The sequence below is a fragment of the Pantherophis guttatus genome, chromosome 6 (genome assembly GCF_059756535.1).
Source record: "Pantherophis guttatus breed Tessera chromosome 6, ASM5975653v1, whole genome shotgun sequence".
In the NCBI taxonomy this organism is placed as follows: Eukaryota; Metazoa; Chordata; class Lepidosauria; order Squamata; family Colubridae; genus Pantherophis; species Pantherophis guttatus.
This window is the reverse complement of record NC_142068.1, coordinates 38,856,528-38,879,839: the sequence shown is the minus strand read 5'-3', so window position 1 is coordinate 38,879,839 and position 23,312 is coordinate 38,856,528. Positions and strand designations below refer to the sequence as shown.

The window sequence follows — 23,312 nt, the reverse complement described above, 5'->3', positions numbered from 1 at the left end:
GTTGTCTTGAAAAGTGTTCAATCTTCAATTAGTGACTGACCATTATCAGAGTGATACCCACGTTTGTTTTTATTGTTCCAATCAAGACATTGCAAGTTTTTCCTTCTACATTTTCCTTTCAACTTTGTTTTTCCCTATCCCATGAAAAATGTCCTTATTTTTGTAATCTGAGGAAGACCATGGAGACTTCTGCATGTATTTGCTTGATTGTGCAATTGAGGAGCTTTAGCAGGGGTTCAGATCACACATAGGGAAATGCTATCAATGGATGCTAGTTTAAAGCCTCATTGCTATGGAGGGGAAATTCAAGATTCTCGCCAAGATGACTCTGGGTAGCTTACAGATGTCACTGCTTTGACATCTCTACTACAATATTTCAACTTGCTTTCAGAACGTAAAATATCTTTAACATCATTGAACATTGTCTTATCTTTCTTCATATAAATTATATATTATGGGTTCCCAAGACATTGCAACCATCATAAATGCTGCCAAATGTCTGAACTTTGATCACGTGACCATGGAGATGCTGCAACTAATGTGTGAAAAATGGCCATAAGTCATTTTTTTTCAGCGCCATTGTAACTTAGGTCACTAAAGGAACTGTTGTAACTTGACTACCTGTAATTCTACAGCCTTAAGTCAATGATCAGTTTGGGATCATTGATGAAAACCTATCCAGTGTCATTTTGTTTTGTGTCATCTATATTTTTTATGTTTTAAATGCCTCCCAGTCTAAACAAGTTACTGAGCTTCTCAAAGTGTAGTCATTAGCAAAAAAATAATGATATTAATACTGGCCTCAACCAGATTTGTAACAGAATTGCTTTCATTACAAAAAAAACCCTAAGTGTAGTAAACCTAAGATTTGGCACTGGCACTTCTTTCAAAAGGCAATGCATAATCAGGTCCAGAATCATCTAAAAGATTAAAGTAATAGGCAGTGATAGTTCATGGGTATAGGAAAATACTGAATTAACATTCAATTACTGCTATTAGTAAGTTATTAGTTTAAATTTATGATCAACAAATTCATTAGTATTTTTCACTCTTCTAACATGTTTATAGTTGTTTTTCTAGAGGAATTAAGCAAAGAACAGTCCAGAAAAAAAAACCCTAATCATTAGCACCAAGATGTCTCAGCTGGTTTGCTGTCATGGAAGCTTTGAAGACAAATGATAATTACATTGCAACTATGCTCCAATGATTCACCAAAGCCATACACAAGTAAATACAATGTTCTCTGATTGATCTATTATTTAATCAAGTGTTGGGTGAAAAGAAAGATCTGTCAATCATTTTAAAAATGTTTATTTCTAGCCCTGAAAGAATCATTAAACATACAGTAGTTAATATTGTGGTAACATTAAATAACAGAATGAGATTAAATTATACAAAATTTGAGGACAATTAAAAAAATTAAAAGCTTGCATTATTTCCATCTCCATCTGACAAAGGAACAAATAAAGAAACCATTAATTCCAGCTACAAAAACAAATTCTTCAACACTTAATTGACTCCAACTACAATAGAAAAGTGAATTGACTCCAAACTGTTCCAGAATATGCATATGATGACCACTTAACTGGATGCAATTTCAAATGATGAATGACTCAAACCCAAAGCAAACATTTGTACTAAGTGGGAGGGGGGACGAATAAGAGCTCATCATTCCAGATAAGCTTGCTTTAATGAAATATGTTTTCTCATTACAGTATCACACCATCAAACATACATGACAATCTTGCCTAAGATCCAAAAGGTGATTCAATTATTTGATGGAAGTGATGAGTTCTGTTTATGAACTTTTGTCACCCACGTTTTAATGATGCATAAAATTATCCAATTAAAATCTCCTCTCTCTTCAGCAATCTATACAAAACAGTATTTTGATTTAGGAAATCAAATTGCAGGTATTGTGTGCTTTAAGATGGACAGTTTTAAATTTTAATTTGGCTCAATGTTTTTAGTTGACCAAAACTAATTATGTTTCAGAAATATGTACCTCATGACTGAATGAAGCAGCCAATATTTATTCATTTTATTTCTGAAAATCTGATTAAGGTAGATTTCTACTTCTGTGTCTGAAAAAAGTAACATATGTCCAATCCAAAGTATACAAATTACAAACAAAACGTTGTTTTGTTTATCTAATGGAATGTTCCCGTCAATTCATTTCTATCTTTTTAATGAACAATGGGCACAAAAATTAGATTATTATATAAGCTGTATATTACATTTTAAGAGTATCAAATAGACACAATTTGGAGTACTTGGATACCTTCAGGCAAAGTAGTAAGCGTACAACGTATTTCAACTCCTGTGTTAATTCAATTGTAAGAAACTTTGAGCAATTTAAAAAACATGGTTAAAATTAAGTTCATTATCTACCAAAATCCAATTTATTAAGGTGACAATAAATGTTAAGAATTTTAAGTATTCAGAAGAGAATATCTTTTCATACTATTATAAAAAAAAACACTAAAACATACATATCCACAGAAGCCTTCATTTCTACATATTCCATTGCCAGCAACAGACAAAGACCCAATAAAAGATTAAATTAACTGGAATTTTTAATGTCTTAAAAATTTATCAATATAAGATCAAAATTATTTTAACTTCTGTATTAACATTGAAAGCCATTTTTAAAAGAATGAACTGGACTTAAAAATACATCTCAGACTAGGACATCACACCTTCTTGGACCAAACCAAAACACATTCAAAATATTCTGAAAATAAATAGACTGGTTTGTTACACGATTTTCAGAGTAATACTTTTGACAAGATATGGATATACAAGTGTGGCATTGTTTTTAGTTGCATTAATAAGGCATTGCTGGTATCAATCAGAAAGCAAAAAAGTTTCAAGGTGTAAATCAATTAGAGCCCTTTGTACTACTGTGGATCAAAACCTCGAATATGGCCAGCAGCCATTTTACAATACCTTCATCATGATCTTCTTATATGAATATTGTTCACAAATAGAAAAAGGATTTAGCACTGACCATGAGAAAAGCTACAAGATGCAGCCTCTTAACTAGGACTTTAAGAAGCTCTCCCAAAAATACTATCTAGGAATGCAAGAAAGCTGTAGCACCAAATTAAATAATGTCTTACATTATTATTTGGCACATTATTATTCAGAAATGTTCTATCAAGGTCACAAAAAATACAGTGATTTTAAATTTGAGCAATGTGAAACTCCAAATCTTGCCCCATTTAACCAGATGTTGGCTTACTTTATTAATCTAATCAGTTTCTTTTATTATGAGAGGCACTTTATCTTGTTTTTCTCCTTAATAGTAAAGTTTTTCAAGAGAAAGAATCACCAAGACAAACTCTCCCATTTCTATCTGTATAAAATAGCACTTCCGGTGTTCTGAGGCTTTAGTCTGCTGAATCATATAAAAATCTTGGATCTTTTGCAAATCTTCTGGGTCTTTTATTAGTAGAAATAGTATGAATATATTTATATTTATATATATATAAAGAAAGAAACCTCTAATACTTAGTCCTGACAATTTCAAATTTGTGTTGGAGAGAAAATGTACAACATATACAAAATGTATTTAATACAAAGAAAGGTAATTTTAAAAATCAGAAGGCACCAGCATGTAGCCCACAGCCCAAGTCAGAACATGGATAAAGCACTTTGCTATAAAACAACACATTTTCCAAGACATCCCTTTAAAAGGTTACCAATCAGCCTATACAGGCAAGGAACAAATGGAAGACAATTCATAGGAGTGGGGGTTTCTCCCCAAGCTCAAAGGATGGTTTCATTACTGAAAAGAAAATACTTTTCCCATTACCCAACAGGCATTGACCCTCCAACATTCAGAGGCACCTTTTCCTTATTTTACAAAGTCCATGCACAAATTTCTACATCCAGTTATGCTGAGTTCCTTTCTTTCCACTCTGTCTTCTGTTCTTTGTTTCAGAACTGTTACTGAATAATTACAGTCCCCAGGTATCTGGATGGTTAACATAAGAAGGGTTATACCTAACTGCATATTAAAAGGAGAAAGAGGAACTTTCACATTTCTATCTGTCTTAAGTAACTCAAACGTTCCCATGCTTTGAATTACTGCCTAGCAAAGGAAACCTAAGGTGAAAAAAGGTCAGCAGATTACAGTAATACCTCCCTCTAAAAGCTTGAATCGATTGTTCAAGTATTGCAAATGTTCAAATAAGAGCACAGATGGGAAGTGGTACAGCAAAGTCACTGAAAAACAACTCATTGGCATAGCAAAATATTGAGTTGTCTATAGAAGTGGTAAAAAGGCCAGTGATTCAGTTTACAACTTCTTCAAGACTTGCAGAAAAGTTCACTATTATCACAATTTTTCTTCTCTTGTATCTTAGAGCTGAGGTGAATTTTTTCCCTTCTGCAGATTTTCAACATCTCTAACAAGAGCAACAAATTGTATATTATAGGAAGATTTAAACAAAAAACAAAGCAGACAAACAAACAAAACCAGGAATGATGAAGACCACAACAGCAATGCTAGCGATTACTCTTCATGGCTTCTTTGGCCGCTAGAATCAATGGTGTCAAACTTGACAAAGGTTTTGCCAGTTTCAAGAAAGGATGCTAATGGAAAGAGAAACAGAAAGTTTTAATGGATAGATATTTCAAAACACCATTTCAAAACAAACACTTTGAAAACAATCCAAAAATGAAATTATACACAAACATGGTAATGATAAGAGTACATTAAAAGAAAGGGGAAGCATACAACCTTGGGGAAGTTTCAGTACTCAAGACATTAAGTCACAGAAATAACTCCACAGATAGCTATTACAATGAAGGAAGAACGTTCTTCCACCATTTCTTTACCAGACTATTTAAATAATTATGATTCTAATTACCTTACTATGCTATGAATAGAGATAAGGTGAAAGTAAGTCCAGTAAATTGTGGCTCTTAATTTTCAAACTTTGTTAAACTTTGTTAAATGGCACTAACAATATCTTTCTTGAATGGAACAAAACCAAGACCTCTGCAAATTCTTCCTATCCTAAGGAATTCCACTGACGTAACTGCAGATGTGTCATCCTTATATATACAATAGCAACTATTCTTAGCTGTATTTTTACAAGCATTTAGGAAGGCCATGTAGTTGTCTTCCTTTCTCCCCTTCATGACAATTTTCCTGTATTAGCAATGCGAACCCTGCATCTATATGTTAAAGACAGACTTTTAATTTCAGTTTAAGCTGAAGTGGAAAAGAGGGGTATAGAGCATCCTGACACAATTACAAAATCTTATAGTACTTAAGTCAGAATGGTGAGGATTCTGCAGTAGGCCAAGAGAAAAGAAAGGATAATCATCTGTTTTCGACTGGTTTACTATATGGCATTGTAGAAGCACATACAGCTCCTATCTTTCCAGAAGAGTACATATTGATGCATACAAGAGGAATAGGAAGATTCTATCTAGATACCCAAGAATTTTTAAAAAGGCAGCAATTGTTTCCAAGAAATCAGACTGAGAAATTTCTCAGATCTTCCCCTTATTGAAATGTATTTTATTTATATTTAACATTATTCTTAATTTACAACACTTTAGTTTCTTTACCTGTAGTAGTTCTTTGGCTGACCCTCTTTTCTCTACATCCATTTCCAAACAACTATTTAAAAAGTCACGGAATATTGGAGTCAGTTTCTCTGGGCTCTGCAGCTCGGGGGTGCCATTAGTTGCTATTAAATATAATGCCTGTAAAGAAAAAAAAAAACCTTGAGCATTAATAAATCAAAACCTGATAAACATTTTTTGTACACATACAATTTGAAGAGATATGATTCAATATATTATTCAGTCTTGGTGGTAGTCTTCTCTGGCAGCGATCTCCAACCATGGCCACTTTAAGACTTGTGGACTTCAACTCCCAGAATTCCCCAGCCACCTACGGTATGCTGGCTGGGGAATTTTGGGAGTTGAAGTCCACAAGTCTTAAAGTGGCCAAGGTTGGAAATCCCTGTTCTATGGTGTATTTTCCATGCTTAGTATATTTCTGAAAATCCTGGTTTTCTTAAAAGCTGAATAGAAATACCAAAAAAGGAAAAACTAAAAAAAGACTGACAGATGTCTATTATGCTGCTTATCATTATTTCAATGACAAGCTTTTTGCTTTTTATTTTGCTCACAATGTGTCTCACATTGTATATATACTATAATAATAAATATTACTCTGTTATGTACAGAGATGCTTGGGATGAATTCAACTGCTTCCTTTCCTCACCACTATTGGTTTCTTAGTGGACCTATTTTGGATTTTGGAGGTCACCCTGGAATACCACAACTCTTTTATTCACTCATTACATTCTTTTACACATCCAGAGTATACTCCCCTTGGTTCTTTTAAATAGATTAGTCTGACACTGTGATGTATTTTTATTTGGGAGTTACCTGCGGCAAACACTTTGTGTGTAATGGGGAGGCAGGGCTATAAGCTATTAGCTCATTAGTAATCTGATAGCATGACACAATAACAAGCAATCTCTATACCTCAGTCTAACTTAACTTTCTCTAAAAATTGTCAACTCATCTCCACGACCAACTTAATCAGGAAACAGAAAACAAGAAATAAAATGGGTGATCCCACTTAATTTTCTGCCTCTGTCCAATCTATCCCATTCATGCAAGAAAACACTCTTAAAGGATAGTGAGGGTCATCAGAATAATAACAGTTCTACCTCTATTTTGTAACTTTTTCAGTTTTTTTTAAAAATATATTTTAGCAAACTTCATGTAATTTGACTGAGATGTGCTATAAATTAGAATGCAGTTTCGGATAATGGCTGACATTTATTTAGTTTGTGTTAGACTATAATACTAAATGTCCCTAAGCTTTACTACTAGCAATTGTTTTAATAAGCAAACTTTCCCCTGGCAAAAGATCATATAGCTTTTTTTAAATTTTGCTTTTTGCTGCATTGTGGGATAGATTTGCTATAGTACTTACCCTCAAAGGGTTTTCATTGAGATAGGGAGGTTCACCTTCAACCATTTCAATAGCCATAATACCTAGAGACCAGATATCCACCTTAGGGCCGTAAGCCTTCCGTGTGACCACTTCAGGAGCCATCCAATATGGTGTTCCAACCATTGTACTACGTTTGCTTTGCTCTGGAGTTATCTGAGCACAAAACCCAAAGTCAGCTGCAGAAGAAAAAGGAGGGGAGGAGCAAAAATGGCTTAAATATATCACTGGTCATCTTTGACATCACCCCAATTATCCTGAACAAAGAGCTATTTTATTTTCATTCAGGTAGACTTATGACCACAATTGGGATCAGAATTTCTATTCCTAACCAAGGTGGTTGTTAATTGAATCACACCCAATTTTACATTTTTTGCCATGGTTGTTAAGCAAATCATTACAGTTGTAAAATGAATCACATGGTCATGTGAATCCAGACTTCCTATTGACTTTGCTTGTTGGAAGCCAACTGGGAAGGTCACAAATGGTGATCATGTAATTCTGGGATGCTGCGACCATCATAAATATATGTTGATTATCAAGCCCCCAAATTTTGATTATGTGCTACGGGATGCTGCAACGATCCTGTCATAAGTCATCTTTTTCAATAGCACTGTAACTTTGAATGATTGCTAAATGAATGTTTGTAAATAGAGGACTAACTGTATTTCTTCTTCGAACACTGAATTTTGAGAGTGAAGATCCCTGAAAACTCTAGGATGGAACAACACTTACTATAATATTATGCTTGACCCATTATAAAAACACCCACTATTAATTTGAAGTTAAAAATGTTCCTAATGTTTCACACATCACATTTAAGCACCCACATTTAAAAAATATATACCAATATTAAAATAGTTTGGTGACTTCATTTAGACAGGTGATAGGCAAATTCCGAAAGAAATTTCCAAAAAAAGTATTCTATTTTTTCTCACATCACATTTAAGCCCCCAAATACATTACATATATACATAATGTATATATACATTATTCTTGCCAAGCAGATTTGATCAAGCTATTGATTTATCCATAGGAAAAAAGAACCTTATAACATTATGTTTCAGGTGCAAATTGAAAAGGACAGATCCTTATGCAATTGAGAACATCAAAAGTGTTAGAAAATATAAAAGTGGTGATGATGTTAATAAGCAATACATATTCCAACACAATATATTATTTTTTGTTCATTCATGTTTGTGGGGATGTCTGTTTTAATCATGATGTCAGGCCTGGAAGCCATCTTTTGCACTAGGTCTTCAAACCTTTAATCATTTGATTTGACCTGATAAAATTTCGTGGACACAAGGCTGCCACAGTTTTATCCGGTCACGTGAATGATCAGATGGAAGATGAAAAGATGGAAGCCATCTTTTGCACTAGGCCTTCAGACCTGCCACATTTACTACTACTGCCAAACTTCCAGCTGCAATATTTATTGCAGATAATGGCTGAGTAAAACCAACATGCAATTTCCGGCTGATAGCCCCTTTTAAAGGAAAACTATCAGCCTTTAACCAATAACATTAAAATATGTCCCACACCTGCGTGGCAGAATTAAAGTCTCTGCTCACGCCTGCACAGACATAACAGATGGCTTCCAGGCCTGACACATGACTTAATCTATACATCAGCTAAAATTGAATGAAAAGCAAGTTTTGATTAATTAAATGGAATGGTATGGTCCCTGAAGAATTCCTTAAAAAATAAAAATAAAACCAGCATAGAAAGCATAGAGAAACTCTGTATGCTTTAATCATATAACCAACTTTAGTCCATTAACATTTATCTTAAAAATGCATGCAAACAGAAGGGATATTACAAATTCCAAGTTTTATAACTGCAGTATGTACCTGCAGTTTATCTTTCACACAGCACTACAATCATTTGGACTACAAGTTTTGTTTCAGATGCATCAATATAAAATACTAAAAATGTCCAGAATTCTTATAATTGAAAACACACCATCCATAACCACGACAACAGATATAGTCTAAACTTTTCTCTTCAATTTAAATTTCTGAGTCAAAATTATATATTTTATTCTTATTTTATTTTACAACAATAAGACTGATTGGTTTTAAATACTACTTTTGCTTATTAATATTGCAATGCATTTGTTAAAATGACGGTGCTCAACACAAAACCTGTTCAGCTTTGTACTTCCTTGTTTTTGAAGATCGGGTGACATCTTAAAATAGGGAGGAAAATGTCCACAGAGGACATTGGCTGGCTAAATAATTTCATTGTTAGTCTAATCAAGGTTGCCACCTAGTGGCTTAAAAATGAAAACTTAATAGTGATATGCAATTTAATATTACTTTTATAATGTGAATGCTGGAGCTATCATGTACTTACTCAGCTTAACTGAACCATCCATTCCCAAAAGCACATTGTCACTTTTAATATCTCTGTGAATCACCTGGTTGGCATGTAGGAATTCCAATGCCTGCAAACACTGCATGAAGATAATTGAAAGGTTTATTGTCTAAACAAATTCAAAATTTATATTTGGCTAATTGAGTTATCTCAATACATAAACTAGATTTAAGTACAGATAGTCCACACTTAAAGACCATAATTGACACTTGGAACTTCACTACTAAGTAATACGGTCATTAAGTGAAATATCACACAATCACATCGGACTTATAGCAGTTCCATTGCAGCCATTAAAGGAATTACCCATACTCACTGAGACGTCACTGCAACTTCCAATTTTACTGCCAGCTTCCCCATTTGCTTTGCTTGTCAGAAGCCAGCTATGAAGCTTGCAAATGTTTCAATGATTATAAATGCAATCACATGACCATGGGGAGACTGCAATGGTTGCAACTTCAAAGGGTTGCTAAACAGCGCAGTCATTAATCGAGGATTACCTGTATCCTCCAGAGCCTTGAATTATTTCACATTTACTTAAGTAAAGAAAAAAACATGTTTCCAAACATTCTTAGATAATGTCTTAGAAATTAAATTTGAAATGAAACCACAATTCTTTTTGCTAGGTATTATCCCATAACATATAAATAAAAAATACAGTACCTGATTGGGAACTTAAACAAAGAATATTTAGAAATGACAAAATTAACACAATATATACATTACAGAAGTTTAACTAAATTTAAGTAGGAGTGGCTTCCCTATATAATATATATATCATGCAGCAGGGGAAATACAAACATTTAGAATACTGTATAAATATATAACATGCAGTTTAGAAACCATAAATACTGTAAATTAGTTGGAGTATAAAAGGGGAAGTCAGAAACCAAATACTTGTCTGTACTATTTTTTCCTTAATTTCCTTCTTTGTTTTAGCATTTACAAATAGCAATAAAAGTGAAATTTTGGCACTAAGCTCAAAGATTTATATTCTTTTCCATATCATAAAATCTCAATGTACTTTGTCTGATATGATCAATATTTTATTAATATTATACATTAATTGCATAATATTAGTAATTCTATTGGTCCATTTATTGATATTTCATTTTAAATGATATTTGCTTTAAATAAATAAATTTTAATCGCAGAAGTACTTTCTATCTAAGAATTTATCTACATATTTATTCAACTATAACGGTTGAATGTTTATGGTTGTATTTATATTCAACCATAAACATTTCTTCATCTAAAATTACTGTCTATGTATATGGAGAACAGTTATGCCACTCTTCATGCATAGTATTAATTTAAATATTCTGATTCATCTTCACAATTAATTTTGCAACAAACCAAATCTTTAACCTAACAAGCTATCATTAATTTTCATAAAAGAGACTTCCAGACCCAAAGAGAAAAATAAATATTTCAGAAGAATTTTGTACTGCAGAGTGTATATATGCACATACCTATCATCATATGAAATCTATTACATGAATTGCCAATTATGAAAACTGATGAGCAATATATTGCCATTCAGTTGTTTCTTTGCTTTAGTAAAATACTTTCCTCCCATTTCAAGACTTATATTATCCATATGAAAACACAAGTATAAAACTATTAAATGTTTGAATGAAGTTTGTAAAGACTTGATGGAATAATTTATAACTAGAATATATTAAAGGACACAATTTGTTTTAAAGGAGAAATTACACATCTTAAAAGCATCCACACTCACTAAAAAGTTGGAATGACTGAATGTGGCTATGCTATACAATGCATGGCACTGAAGAAGTGATACTTACAAATGGCCCTTGCATTTATGACAGTTGCAGCATCAAATGCAATCATGCAATCATAATGTGACTCCCCTCCTGCGCAAGCTGCACTGGCTCCCAGTGGTCTTCCGGGTGCGCTTCAAGGTTCTGGTTACCACCTTTAGAGCGCTCCATGGCTTACGACCGGGGTACCTACGAGACCACCTTCTGCCACCAATAGCCTCTCACTGACCAATACGCTCCCATAGAGAGGGTCTTCTCAGAGTGCCGTCGGTCAAACAATGTTGACTGGCGGCCCCCAGAGGGAGAGCCTTCTCTGTGGGGGCACCCGCCATCTGGAACGAGCTCCCCCTGGAGATACGGAGGATACCAGATCTGCGCACTTTCCGCCGCGCCCTCAAAACATTCTTATTCCAGCAGGCTGGTCTGGCCTAACCTCCCTTTTTAATTGCTTATAAATTGGTTTTATAATTGGGGTGTTTTAAATCTGGCCAAAGTATTTAATGTATTTTAAATGGTTTTTAACATTTGTATTATGTATATTTTACTTTTTTGGCTGTTCACTGACCTGAGTCCTTCGGGAGTAGGGCGGTATACAGTATAAATTTAATTATAAATAAATAAAAAATAATAATCCAGACACTCACTATTCATGTCTACAATGTTGCAGAGTCCCACCATCATGTGATCAATATCTGTCTGCGACCTTCACTGCCAGCTTCTAACAAGCATAGTCAATGGAATATCTGGCAGGAGGTTGCAAATGGGAACCAGATAACATTGTATTTAATGACAGGCAGCATGGGATTCACTTAACAATAGCAGCTGGAACTTACTAGAACTGCCACGTCGCTAAGCAATGTGGTCACGTGATATTATGCTTTACAACCACATTGTCTAGCAACCAAATTCTGGTTGCAATTACGATTGTTAAGTGAGAATTATGGAAAAGATGTGAGGATCGCTTGCTCAATAAAGATGATGATATGCCAACAGGTGAAAAGAAGAGCAATTCAACACTTGATTTGACTCAATCTTCTCCAACAAAACAGTAGATTTCATTAGGCAACTGTGAAGAGCAGAATGAAAAAGCAAGAATGAAGTTTGAGACCGGCAGAAACATAGTCGTGGAGTATCTATTTCTGTAAATAGTTTAATACTCTAAGGGCAAATGAGCTGGATATTATTAAAATTATAAGATTCCCGAACAGTTCATAAAAAGTGCAAACTGTAAGCACCTTGAATACAATGCAATAATTACCAGTACTATGAATTTGTCCTCAACAATCTTGCCAGATTAACCTTTCCTCGTTTTTTAAATGAGGTAACTTTCTAACTAAATTTTGGGAGAGTTCTAGAGATAATAAATCTTCCTTTCAGCAAACATCTTGACAAAGTACTCCATGACATTCTGGTTAATGTGTGCTAGTTATATAAGACAATTAAATAGTTACATAGCTAGTTTTAAAAAATTGTTGTTGGTGAGCTACTAAAGTGCTACCAAATGGTTGATTTCCTGGCTTTCTAATCATTAACATGTTTATTAATAAATTAGATGAAAATATGGAAAGAATGTTTAACAAGTTTTTCTTTCCTACTTAGATTTTTAGTCAAATATTTCCTATATATTCAACCAGTATCATAGGCAAAGATGGTTCAGAGCTCTCTGTAGCATGAATAAACAACTTCAATGCAAATTTGAGTCCAAGAGACTAATCCACACTATTATTTACTCCCATTAACATGGAGTTTATAGCTAGAGTTTCTAGATTCAGAAGTTATTTTTTATCCAAGATGTGTTTCCTCAGCATGAACCACAGTGGTGCAGTGGTTAGAATGCAGTACTGGAGGCTACTTCTACTGACTGCCGACTGACTGCAATTTGGTAGATCAAATGTCATCAGGCTCAAGCTTGACTTAGCCTTCCATCCTTCCAACGTCCATGAAATGGGGACCCAAATTTGGGGGGGCAATATGCAGACTCTGTAAACTGCTTAGAGAGTGCTGTAAAGCACTGTGAAGCAGTATTTAAATCTAACAGCTATTGCTATTGCTATAACTACCTCCCCATGAACAGTATATCACAGAAGTGAGTATACCCCCTCACATTTTGTAAATATTTAAGTATATCTTAACACTATGAAGTCGTATATAAGTCTAAATGCTACTTACATTGAGGAAATCAATCAATATCTATCATATAATAATTGATATTTCCCAAAGTTGTAATTTCCCTTAATCACCCACCTCTCTGCAGACAGCAGCAATCTGCGCCTCATCCATACAAGTCTCTGTAACTACATCTGTAAGGGATCCACCAGCCAGATACTCCATTACAACAAAAAGTTCATCTCCAACCAGGTAACTAAAGACAGAAAATCAACATTAAATTTCAACACAATGAAACAACTGTTTGACGTTAGATTGGGAAAAGAAGCTAAAGTAAATAAACAATACAAATTCATTAGTACTGGAGTTATATATTGTGCAAGCCCTGCATTAGTTACTAACTGGCTTCTGAATATAGTTTAAAATGCTAGTTTTAACCTATAAAACCTTTTGGCTTAGTATAAAGAGATATGAAGACTGCCTCCTTCAACCATAATGTTCCTGTCCAACATAAGCAACTTGGAAAACACTGAGGGTTCCCTCACTACTGGGAAACTTAGGGCCAAGACTAGGAGCAATACATGCTTTCCATTATGGCCCAGTGCTTGTGGAATAGTTTCAACCAGAAATTAGGCTAGCTCTGATACTATTGGTCTTTGAAAATAAGTTGAAGCTCTTCTGGGGCAATGCATAATTGCTTACATGCTCCCATTTTAAGGTAATTTAATTAGTTGCTATGATTATTTTTTATTATGTTTGTGTTATGAATACTTTTCATATGTCTGCAAGTTTGTAGACATTTAAAATAGCAATAGAACAAAAGAATTAAATATGGGAGATTAGGTATTGGAATGCTTTTTTATAACTAGGTAGCAGTATTCTCTTCCTTTGGCCATGTCTTCCCATGACTATCAAGGCTGAATCTGCACTAGACCAGACAGGGCATTTATCTATCCTTGGCTGGGGGGGAAATCAACAAAAAGTCCATTATCGCATAAAGGTGGAGAAAAAGGTGGAGAAAACCCTGGATCTGATACACAGAGTGGGCTGGATTACTGGAATCAACACCATCCTTGAGAATGGGGAGGTGGTAAAAAGAATAACAAAAACATGATTATACCTTCACAATGCTAGTTCACCCTTTCTGTTTGTGTATCATGACAACATATCCATGTATGAAAAGGGTAGATCTTGCAGGGCAACACTGACAAAAGGAGCAAGATCCTGTCTACAGCTAGAATCTACCTATCATCTTCAAGTAGCTTATTTTTTTTAATTAAAGCTTCTTGCGGCTACAATAAAAGCAAGTTATCTATGCAAGAAATTACCTTGATTGTTCTACAATTCAAAGTTCCTTTTGAGAGAACTTTGATTGGTCTAATGGCTAAGGCACCAGACTAGAAAGCAGGAGACTGTGAGTTCAAGTCCTGCCTTAGCCGTGAAAGCCAGCCAGGTGATTGGAGCGTCACTCTTTCTCAGCCCAATTAATAGGAGGAGAAAGGTTTGTTGGATACATTTGCTGCCTTGAATCATTTGCAAAAATAATAAAGATGGGATACAAATTACATAAATTAAATAAATAAATAAATTTCAGTCAAAGACCAGTATAGAACAAAACAATCAAAAAACTGTTTGAAAATAAAAGGGGAAAGTTAGATATAAAAGCTAAAGAATTGGAACAGAATATTATTACCACTATTACCAGTATAACTTATTCCTCTAGAGATAAAAAACAGAGTGTCATTTGTTTAAAACTAAAATATGGAAATAAAATTCTAAGACAGACAATTCTGTGTGTAATTCAGTGTTAATCAAGGATTAGCCAAGTTGCACTATATTAAAGAATGTGGTAGCTAGTCATCTTGGATCTTATCGTGTTGACATCATAACACAGTTTGGCAATATAGGGAGATAGAAGCCCCTTTAATCCAAAAAATAGTTTTTGTATACAGGAGGTTTCAGATAAGAGGGAATTTTAGTATCCGCATAAAATCCTTAGTATAGTAAAATATGGCAATAAATACAATTGTACTTGTATCACGCGGACACAGTCTAGCAGCATATGGACTATTTTTGTATCCGCTTTCCAGAATGACTCTTCTACTGTCAGTTTCTGACATTCAGAGTGAGAGAAAGAAGTATACATATCATGCTATTATCTATCTATTTGTCAGTCAGTCAGTCAGTCAGTCAATCAGTCACAAAGTATCTTGGGTCTTTCTTTTACATCATAACAGACTTCTTAATGTTTCCTAGCCATTAATGTGGAAGGCACCACATCACCTTTTGAAGATGATCTTGTCTGGTCTCAGATATTTTTACTACGTCTTGGAAACTTCAACCCTCACAGTACCTTTTGTCAAGGCAGTTAACTACCCAGATCATTCAGCCGTTGCCTGATTATCAGTCACATATCTAGTGTTAATGCTCTTGCATATATACCAATGGTGAAATGTAAAATTTGTTACTACTGGTTCTGTGGGCGTGGCTTGGTGGGGGGTATTGCGACTGAGTGGGTGTGGCCAACTTTTTTTTTTAACTTTTAAAACCATTTTTTCTACAACCTCTTCAGCCGAAGAGGTTGTTTAAAAAATGCTTTTAAAAGCCTCTGATGATCCCAGTTGAGTTGCCTGATTGTCAGAGGCTTTTTTTTTCTTTTAAAAGCGTCTGACGATCCCAGCTGGGCCACGCGATCATCAGAGCCTTTTTTTTTTTTTTTTAAAGCATTTTTTCGGCCGAAAAGGTTGCTCTGATGATTGCACGGCTCAGCTGGGCATGGGGAAGGGCAGGGATTTTTGCTACCAGTTCTCCGAACCACCCGCCATCACTACCAGATCGGGTGATCCGGTCCGAACCAGGAACATTTCACCCCTGATATATACCCACAATTTTATTATTATGTAGTAATTCCTTTACATAAGTTATCAAAGAAAAAGACAGAAATGAAGGCAAGTAAGAATCACCACAAAAGTGTGCTCAGCTGGATTCTTCCCTGTCCACTAATCATTATCACCAACAGCCCAGGAAGATTATAATTTAAAACATTTATTATATTGTTTTTTTGCAGTGGGTTATATTCTTTGTAATCAACTTTAGAAGAACTGTGATCCTAAAATATAGGACACAAATAATTATATTACATTAGTAAGTAGCAATAATAGCCTTTTCTAGAAAGTAAGTAATGATTACTGCATGAAAATCTTCTACAGTATTATCAAAAATTGTTCTCTTTTACTAGAGTGATTTATTTTAAAATACAAGTATAATTGTAAAATAGTACTAACTACACAAATAAAATGTTTCTTATTTAGAATTACAAAGTTATGTACAAATTTTTTAGTATGCTTATAATTTCTTTAAGAAACACAACATATTGGTCTTACAAGAATGCAAGAACAGACAAAATAAGACATGGCCAAAGCTTTGTTTTGATCATGGCTTAAATTTAACTTTCCATCAGCTACATGTTGTACTTAATTACCTGTCTAGAAAATTGACTATGTTTGGGTTCTTCAGCTCTTTCATTACCAAAATTTCATTGATAATCAACTCCTTTTTGGGTTGTTTCTGTAGATTTATTTGTTTTATAGCAACCTGAAAAGTAAAGAAAGAAATCAGAAGCTGTTATTCAAATAGAGGCAATTTGTATACAATCTGTGGTTTCTGCATGTTTAAGTTAAATTAATGGGGAAAATCTAGACCAAGTTAAATACCATAACCATTTGGTTCCATCGTGAGGATAGACCAAATAAACTGAAAATTACCCCTTATAGGCATATAAATACAACCAAAATAAATCATTAGCAACAGAGAGGTGTGTTTTTGTTCTTGATACATAAACTTCTCATCTTGAAGTCAGTGATTGTGCCTTGATTCTAGATAAGTAAATCGACCAATAATGAGATTACAATGTCAGAACAGAAATAGAACCATGAGATCCACCAGTTGGAGCTAGAACTAGTTACCAACTTTTTCTCATGAGCTATGAAACATGATGATCTAAATCCTTCTCATAATTATTAAGATATAGTAATAATTTAATGCAATATAATTTACTCCTAATTACTGTTGCTGAACCAGAACTGGAGTCTCCGTTAGCTATTTTAAATAAGCCAGTAATTTAGCAGTACATCCCATTCTATCTTGTTAAACTTTATTTTATTTTATATTTATTTTATAAATTTTCACCAATGAGTTCCACAGCATATCCAAATGAATATCAGCTTTGATATTCTGTTCTTACCTCCTGTCCTGTCGCAACATCTATTGCAATGAAAACGGTACCAGAAGCCCTAAGAAAACCAAATATGCAATTAGTTGTAACATTTCAGGTATTTAACATGCATGTGCATGAAAAGGCAAAGCTTTGTATTTTCTGGAACATATCATTGTATTTTAAAGACAAATGGGGTGGGATTAAATCATAAACTAACCTACAATAAGGTCAATAGTTACACAAAATAACAGAAAAAACTAAATCTTTAATTTTACATAAGAAAGAAATAATAAAATCATCTGGACAAAATTTATAGCCTGTATATTTGGGCTTAGAATAAACTCACTCTCTATTCTCTTCTAAAGGAGGGAGAAAAAGCTCATTCTGAAGTTAATCAGGAAAGAAATGGTAAACTGCTTGGAATTCTTGTTCACAATTTCCTTTTTCATTACATTAATTGTTAATAGTACAGCACATTAGTAATTGTTTTATGGTTTATATTTTGTTAGATGTCTGGTTTGATTTATATTTTGAAATACACTCATACCAACACATATATATGCTAAGATAACAAAATTTAATTTAATTTAATTTAATTATGTATAGGTTATTTATGAATACTTACCCCTGTCCTATTTTTTCATATCTGGTATATTTTTTCTTGGGGTCTCCTATACTAACAATTGTTCCTAAAAGGAAATTATAACACTATAGGTAAACTAAAAAATAGTATCAGATCCAAAGCAGTAACACAAACAATACTGACATAATTAGAAGTCAATATTTTCTCTTGTATTGTTTGGATTCAACATTTCTCTGTTTAATGAAAAGAGGAAGGATATATTTCTATCAACATTCCTGTTTCACATAAAGCACTATTTCTAAATTGTACCAATGCAGCTCTTTATCTCCAGAACACAAAGGTAGTTCGAAGGCCGGACAACCTCCTTTATTAGCACTAATTCCTCTCTCTCAATACAGTGGTTATTGAATTCATCCCTTATAATGTATGCAGACAACCTGTTACAGATTAACTGCAGTCTCACATATTTTTCTGCAAAGCATTACAAAGCCATTCCTTATCTCATTTAATGAACAACTGTATCTCAGGAAACAGATCACAATTTTTCAAGGGTTCATTTCACTGAGAAAAATTATCTTGGGAGGACGGGTAGTCACTGGGAAATAAAGGGAAATAAAATTCTACAGTGCCAAGTAACTCTAATTAAGATTATCAACTTGCCATTTCTAACAATGAAGTTCTGAAACCAGATTGCCAGGAGATGGATTAAGGAAAAAAGGTCTTTCTTCTTTATTATTTCAATATGCAAAAGCAAAGCCATAGGGGCATATGCACTGCCTACTTTACATTGTTTAGCAAATTTTATGAAGTCCAGCACAGCCCCCAATTCAAGCGTTGCCTGGACTTTGTGGTTTTACAAATATCTTTTTAAAAAAATATGCAACATTCCAAAAACAGGTTTTATCTACAATAGAATAGAATAGAATTCTTTATTGGCCAAGTGTGATTGGACACACAAGGAATTTGTCTTGGTGCATACAATACAATTGACAATGACGAGAGACGTATACGCTAAGGAAATAACTATTCTCACAAAATTAAGTTTATTGTTGCCGTTTGATTTTTGAACAGGTGATGATAATTTTCTTCAGGACCTTTCAATATTCATCAGATACAACACAATATATTTAATACTATTTGCTAAAGCAACTTTCTTTCTATCCAAAGAGGCCTTGTTAGGACTTCAGATTCTGAATTTTAAAGCTGTTCTTCAATTTATTATTCTAATACCAATTCATACAACATTCCCACAGTGTGTCTGCACAAGAAAATCCACTTGGTATTTGTACAAGAAGTCAAATCCAAACATATATAAAAGGTTAACTCATTAGTTGGCAGCACCCAAACACTGTTATTTGATCTCAAAAAAACTAAGTACTGTCTGGGGTTCTTAGAAGGAGACAGTGCCAACAAAATTGCTCAGAAAATTACATGGATGTATTCATGTAGTTACTAGGAATAAATCAGACTCATAAAGACTATGCAGCATATATGGTTTTGAGATAATTAAAGTCTTATTTTATGACTATCAAATTCCTACTTACGTAATCTTTCTGTGATCTCTTCATCTGACATCTTGTTTTTCCTTTTCTGTTTATCAGCTAATTTAGCATTGTCACTTAGATCGCCAGATGGTGCTGGGATTGGATCTATTACTGATCGTGTATAAACCTTAACAAACAAGATCATGGTTGTAATCTCATAGTATTTTAACATCTGATTTCTTTTCAAGTTCAACTATGTAACTATTTGAATTGCTGATTAACACTGAAGTTTGGTCTATAATGATTATAAAAATGGAGCCTTAATTTTTTCCCCAAAAAAGTAACATGTAATTTAATCCAGACAGATTTTAGTCTCTAAATGTGCTCCATGATTCTACTATATATGAAAGATAAAAATAAGGCAACTATTAAACTAGGAAGTTGACAACTATCCCAGAAGACCAAATCACTTCTACACTGTTGGCAAGAAAGCTACATGGATTTCTCCACAGTGACCATGAGTTCAGCTTGATTCTAATATGTCTTTACCTTTATGAGAATAAAGGATTGGTCTATATTATCTGGTGTACTGTAACATTACTATACATAGTCCTCAACTTACAACTGGGATTGAAATTTTGGTCACTTGGCAATGAAGTCATTAAATGAATCATTACATGACTGGACCTGATTTTATAATCATTTTTACAGCTGTCGTTAAGTGAATCCCGTGGTTGTTAAGCAAATTCAGCTTCCCTAATTGACTTTGCTTTTCGGGAACTGGCTGGGAAGGTCACAAATCACAATTATATGACTACAAGACCCTACAACCATTGTAAATGTGAGCGAATTGTCAAATGCTTGAATTACAATCATGTTACCACACCTCGTGGTCATAACGTCAAGGACGGTTCAATAATCACTTTTCCCGAGGCTGCTGTAACTCTGGACTGTCATTAAAGAAATGGTTGTAGGTTGAAAATTCTCGTCTTTTGCATATTTCAATCTATAAACTATCATCCTCTATAAATATGGAGGCAATTATTCAAGTCGTGCTTTGCCCTTAGCAGCCAAACACACTAACAAAGTAAAATCAAATCACTTTTCAAAAACATGTGGCAAAAACGCGACGCATGGGGGGGTTAGGGAGACTGAAAACTGGCCCATTTTTCACAAAAATGGGGGCGGTTTTGCCCTCCCCAGCCCCTAGGACCACTCTGCAGGCCTCCCAAACCCTTTGCGCGCCCCGTTTTCACAATAAACGGGGCCATTTTTGGCTTCCCAAACCCTCATGTATCACGTTTTTGTCCTCCCCAGCCCTCAGGACCACTCCCCAGGCCTCCCAAGCCCTGTGCACACCCCGTTTTTTGCCTCCCAAGCCCCCCATGCGTTACATTTTTGCCCTCCCCAGCCCCCAGGAGCACTCTGCAGGCCTACCAAACCCTCTGCGCAGTCAGTTTTTGTGAAAAACAGGACACGTAGAGGGTTTGGGAGGCCTGCAGAATGCTCCTGGGGACCGGGCAGGGCAAAAACTTTTTTTTCTTGTTTACATCTTTGAAATCTTGGTGTGTCTTATACCCCGGTGCGTCTTATAGTCCGAAAAATATAGTAAATAAATAAATATTACAGTGAACAATAACATTACAAAAAGATTGTAGCTAAAAGCAACAGATCTAAGTAACCAAGACCATTTGGTTTAAGGGAGACTTGAGCTATACTTCCTCAGATTGTAGAAAAACTTCAAAAAGCTCTGCTATGCATTAAGTAGTAAAAATGAAATAAAACTTCTCACCGATTTTGTATGATCTGGTCTTGGAGCAATAACTGGAGGAGCCACTTCATCTTCCTCTTCCTCTTCAGTTGCTGTTGAGGGCTCTGACCTTTTTGCATTAGGCTATAAATTAGAGATTTTTTTAAAAAAAAAACAGATGTGGAAAATAAGTGAACTGAACTATAAAAGATTTATTTATTTATGAGGCCTATTTAAATTTTTGTTCATTATAAAAAGTATATGTAGTTGAAAACACTGCATGTAGTCCTCAACTTATAACCACAATTTTGGTTGCTAAGCAAAGTGGCTGTTAATGAGTCATGTCCAAATTTACTGCTTTTTTGCCACTGTTAAGCGAATCACAGCAGTTGTTAAACGAATCATGAGCTCATTATGCGACTCCAACTTCCCCCATTAACTTTCTCAGAAGCCGTCTGGGAAGATCACAAATGGTGATCACTTGGTCTCAGGACTCTGCAACTGTCGTAAATATGTGCAGTTTGCCAAGCCCCTGAATTCTGATCACATGACCTGTGATGATGTCATGGTCATATGTATAAGGACTAGTCATAAGTCAGATTTTTCAGTACTGCTATAACTCTGAACGGTTTATAAATGAATGTAAGTCAAGGTCTACCTTTATATTACAGTGCAATATATCATTTATTATTCCCATATGAAATGTTTATAACCAAAGGCACAGTATTATTGTTGCATTTCATGCCTGGGTAGAGAGAATACAGAACTCAAGATACATATATCCAAACTATGCAATCTATATATCAAAAATCTAATGTGCATAATTTATCCAATAAGGACTTGTGAACGAAGGAGTACTATATATATAAGCTGCCATAGAAATTGAACTTCAAAACATGAATGGCAACTGAAATCTGAAAGAGGAAATTAGGGTAAATGGATTTAAATCATTTTACTGGGCTTTTGTTTTTGCAGAAGCTAAAAGCTGATATTGCCACCTATCAAGAAACCATCTAACCTATAGAAGAGTTCCCACTTTTCTTTTGCTTTAGTTGAATTAATTTGTGAAACGTTAACATATAAAAAAAATAGTTTCCCATTAAATGATCTTGAAAGCACTATTGATGAACTGAACTTCTAATTAAAATGAATGAAATTATCTCTCTGATAACTAAATAGGTTGAAACACAGAATATCTGAAGCCAATTAAAATTACTGTGCAACAGGATTTCAATGACATGAAAGGAAACAATGTAAATGTACTTACTGCTATTGCTCCTGAAAGAAATCCATCCTTATCTAGAAAAAAAATATTTAACATGAACAAAAAAATTAAACTATTAATGCAGTAATGATAACACTCATAAAATGTAGTGAGATGATACACACCTTGTTCCAAAGAGAGTTCTGAACAAATTGAAATAAGGAGACAAGTCTAGCTTTTAGTTTTATTCCAGTATAATATGCTTGCAGTTAAAAAAAAGAAGCCCTACTTGATTCAACTATTTTCTAAAGAAGCAAAAGATGAGGAATGAAACCCATATTCTCTCTCCTGCACTATTACAATAAAGTACAGAAGAATCTCTTGTCACAAACGCTTCTGACCATGACCAAATCGGGTTCCGACCAAAAAAATCCATAATTTTTTTTTCATGGCTGATTTCCCCTTCCACACCATTTTTTTTGTAAGCACTAAATTTCCAAAATTAGGTTCAGGTCACGACCAAAGTTATGGAACGAATTATGGTCGTGACCAGAGGTTCTACTGTATCTATCAAACTGTTACCTGAAGAAATCAAACACAAATTCATACTCTTTCCATTTCATGATACCGGTACTATTCCCTTTAGTCTCCAAGGAAATTAAAAGTATTTCATAGTTATGCACAATTAAAAAAGTAAATCTTAATTGTACTTCAAATCAAGTTTATATTTAATGAAGTGCATTTTGGGCTGCCCTACCTTCATTAATTGAAAGAAGAAACTTGATCTGCAAATCATGTGCTGTTTCTAAAAGTTA

General features: G+C 34.3%; 1 protein-coding gene across 4 annotated transcripts in view; it reads right to left on the bottom strand.

Moving 5' to 3' along the window:
- Positions 1 to 1,295: 1,295 nt before the first annotated feature.
- PAK2 (p21 (RAC1) activated kinase 2) overlaps positions 1,296 to 23,312 on the bottom strand; it is a 39,240-nt gene continuing 17,223 nt past the window's right edge. For all 4 annotated transcript variants that reach the window (XM_034439568.3, XM_034439569.3, XM_034439571.3 and 1 more), the window contains exons 5-15: positions 22,561 to 22,592; positions 21,336 to 21,437; positions 19,604 to 19,730; positions 18,102 to 18,165; positions 17,504 to 17,552; positions 16,742 to 16,854; positions 13,399 to 13,516; positions 9,350 to 9,449; positions 6,974 to 7,170; positions 5,587 to 5,724; positions 1,296 to 4,599 (exon numbers count right to left, since the gene is read on the bottom strand). In XM_034439568.3, coding sequence (XP_034295459.1) covers positions 4,513 to 4,599; positions 5,587 to 5,724; positions 6,974 to 7,170; positions 9,350 to 9,449; positions 13,399 to 13,516; positions 16,742 to 16,854; positions 17,504 to 17,552; positions 18,102 to 18,165; positions 19,604 to 19,730; positions 21,336 to 21,437; positions 22,561 to 22,592 — 1,127 coding nt within the window. In that variant the 3' untranslated portion in view covers positions 1,296 to 4,512. The remainder of the gene's footprint in view (positions 4,600 to 5,586; positions 5,725 to 6,973; positions 7,171 to 9,349; positions 9,450 to 13,398; positions 13,517 to 16,741; positions 16,855 to 17,503; positions 17,553 to 18,101; positions 18,166 to 19,603; positions 19,731 to 21,335; positions 21,438 to 22,560; positions 22,593 to 23,312) is intronic.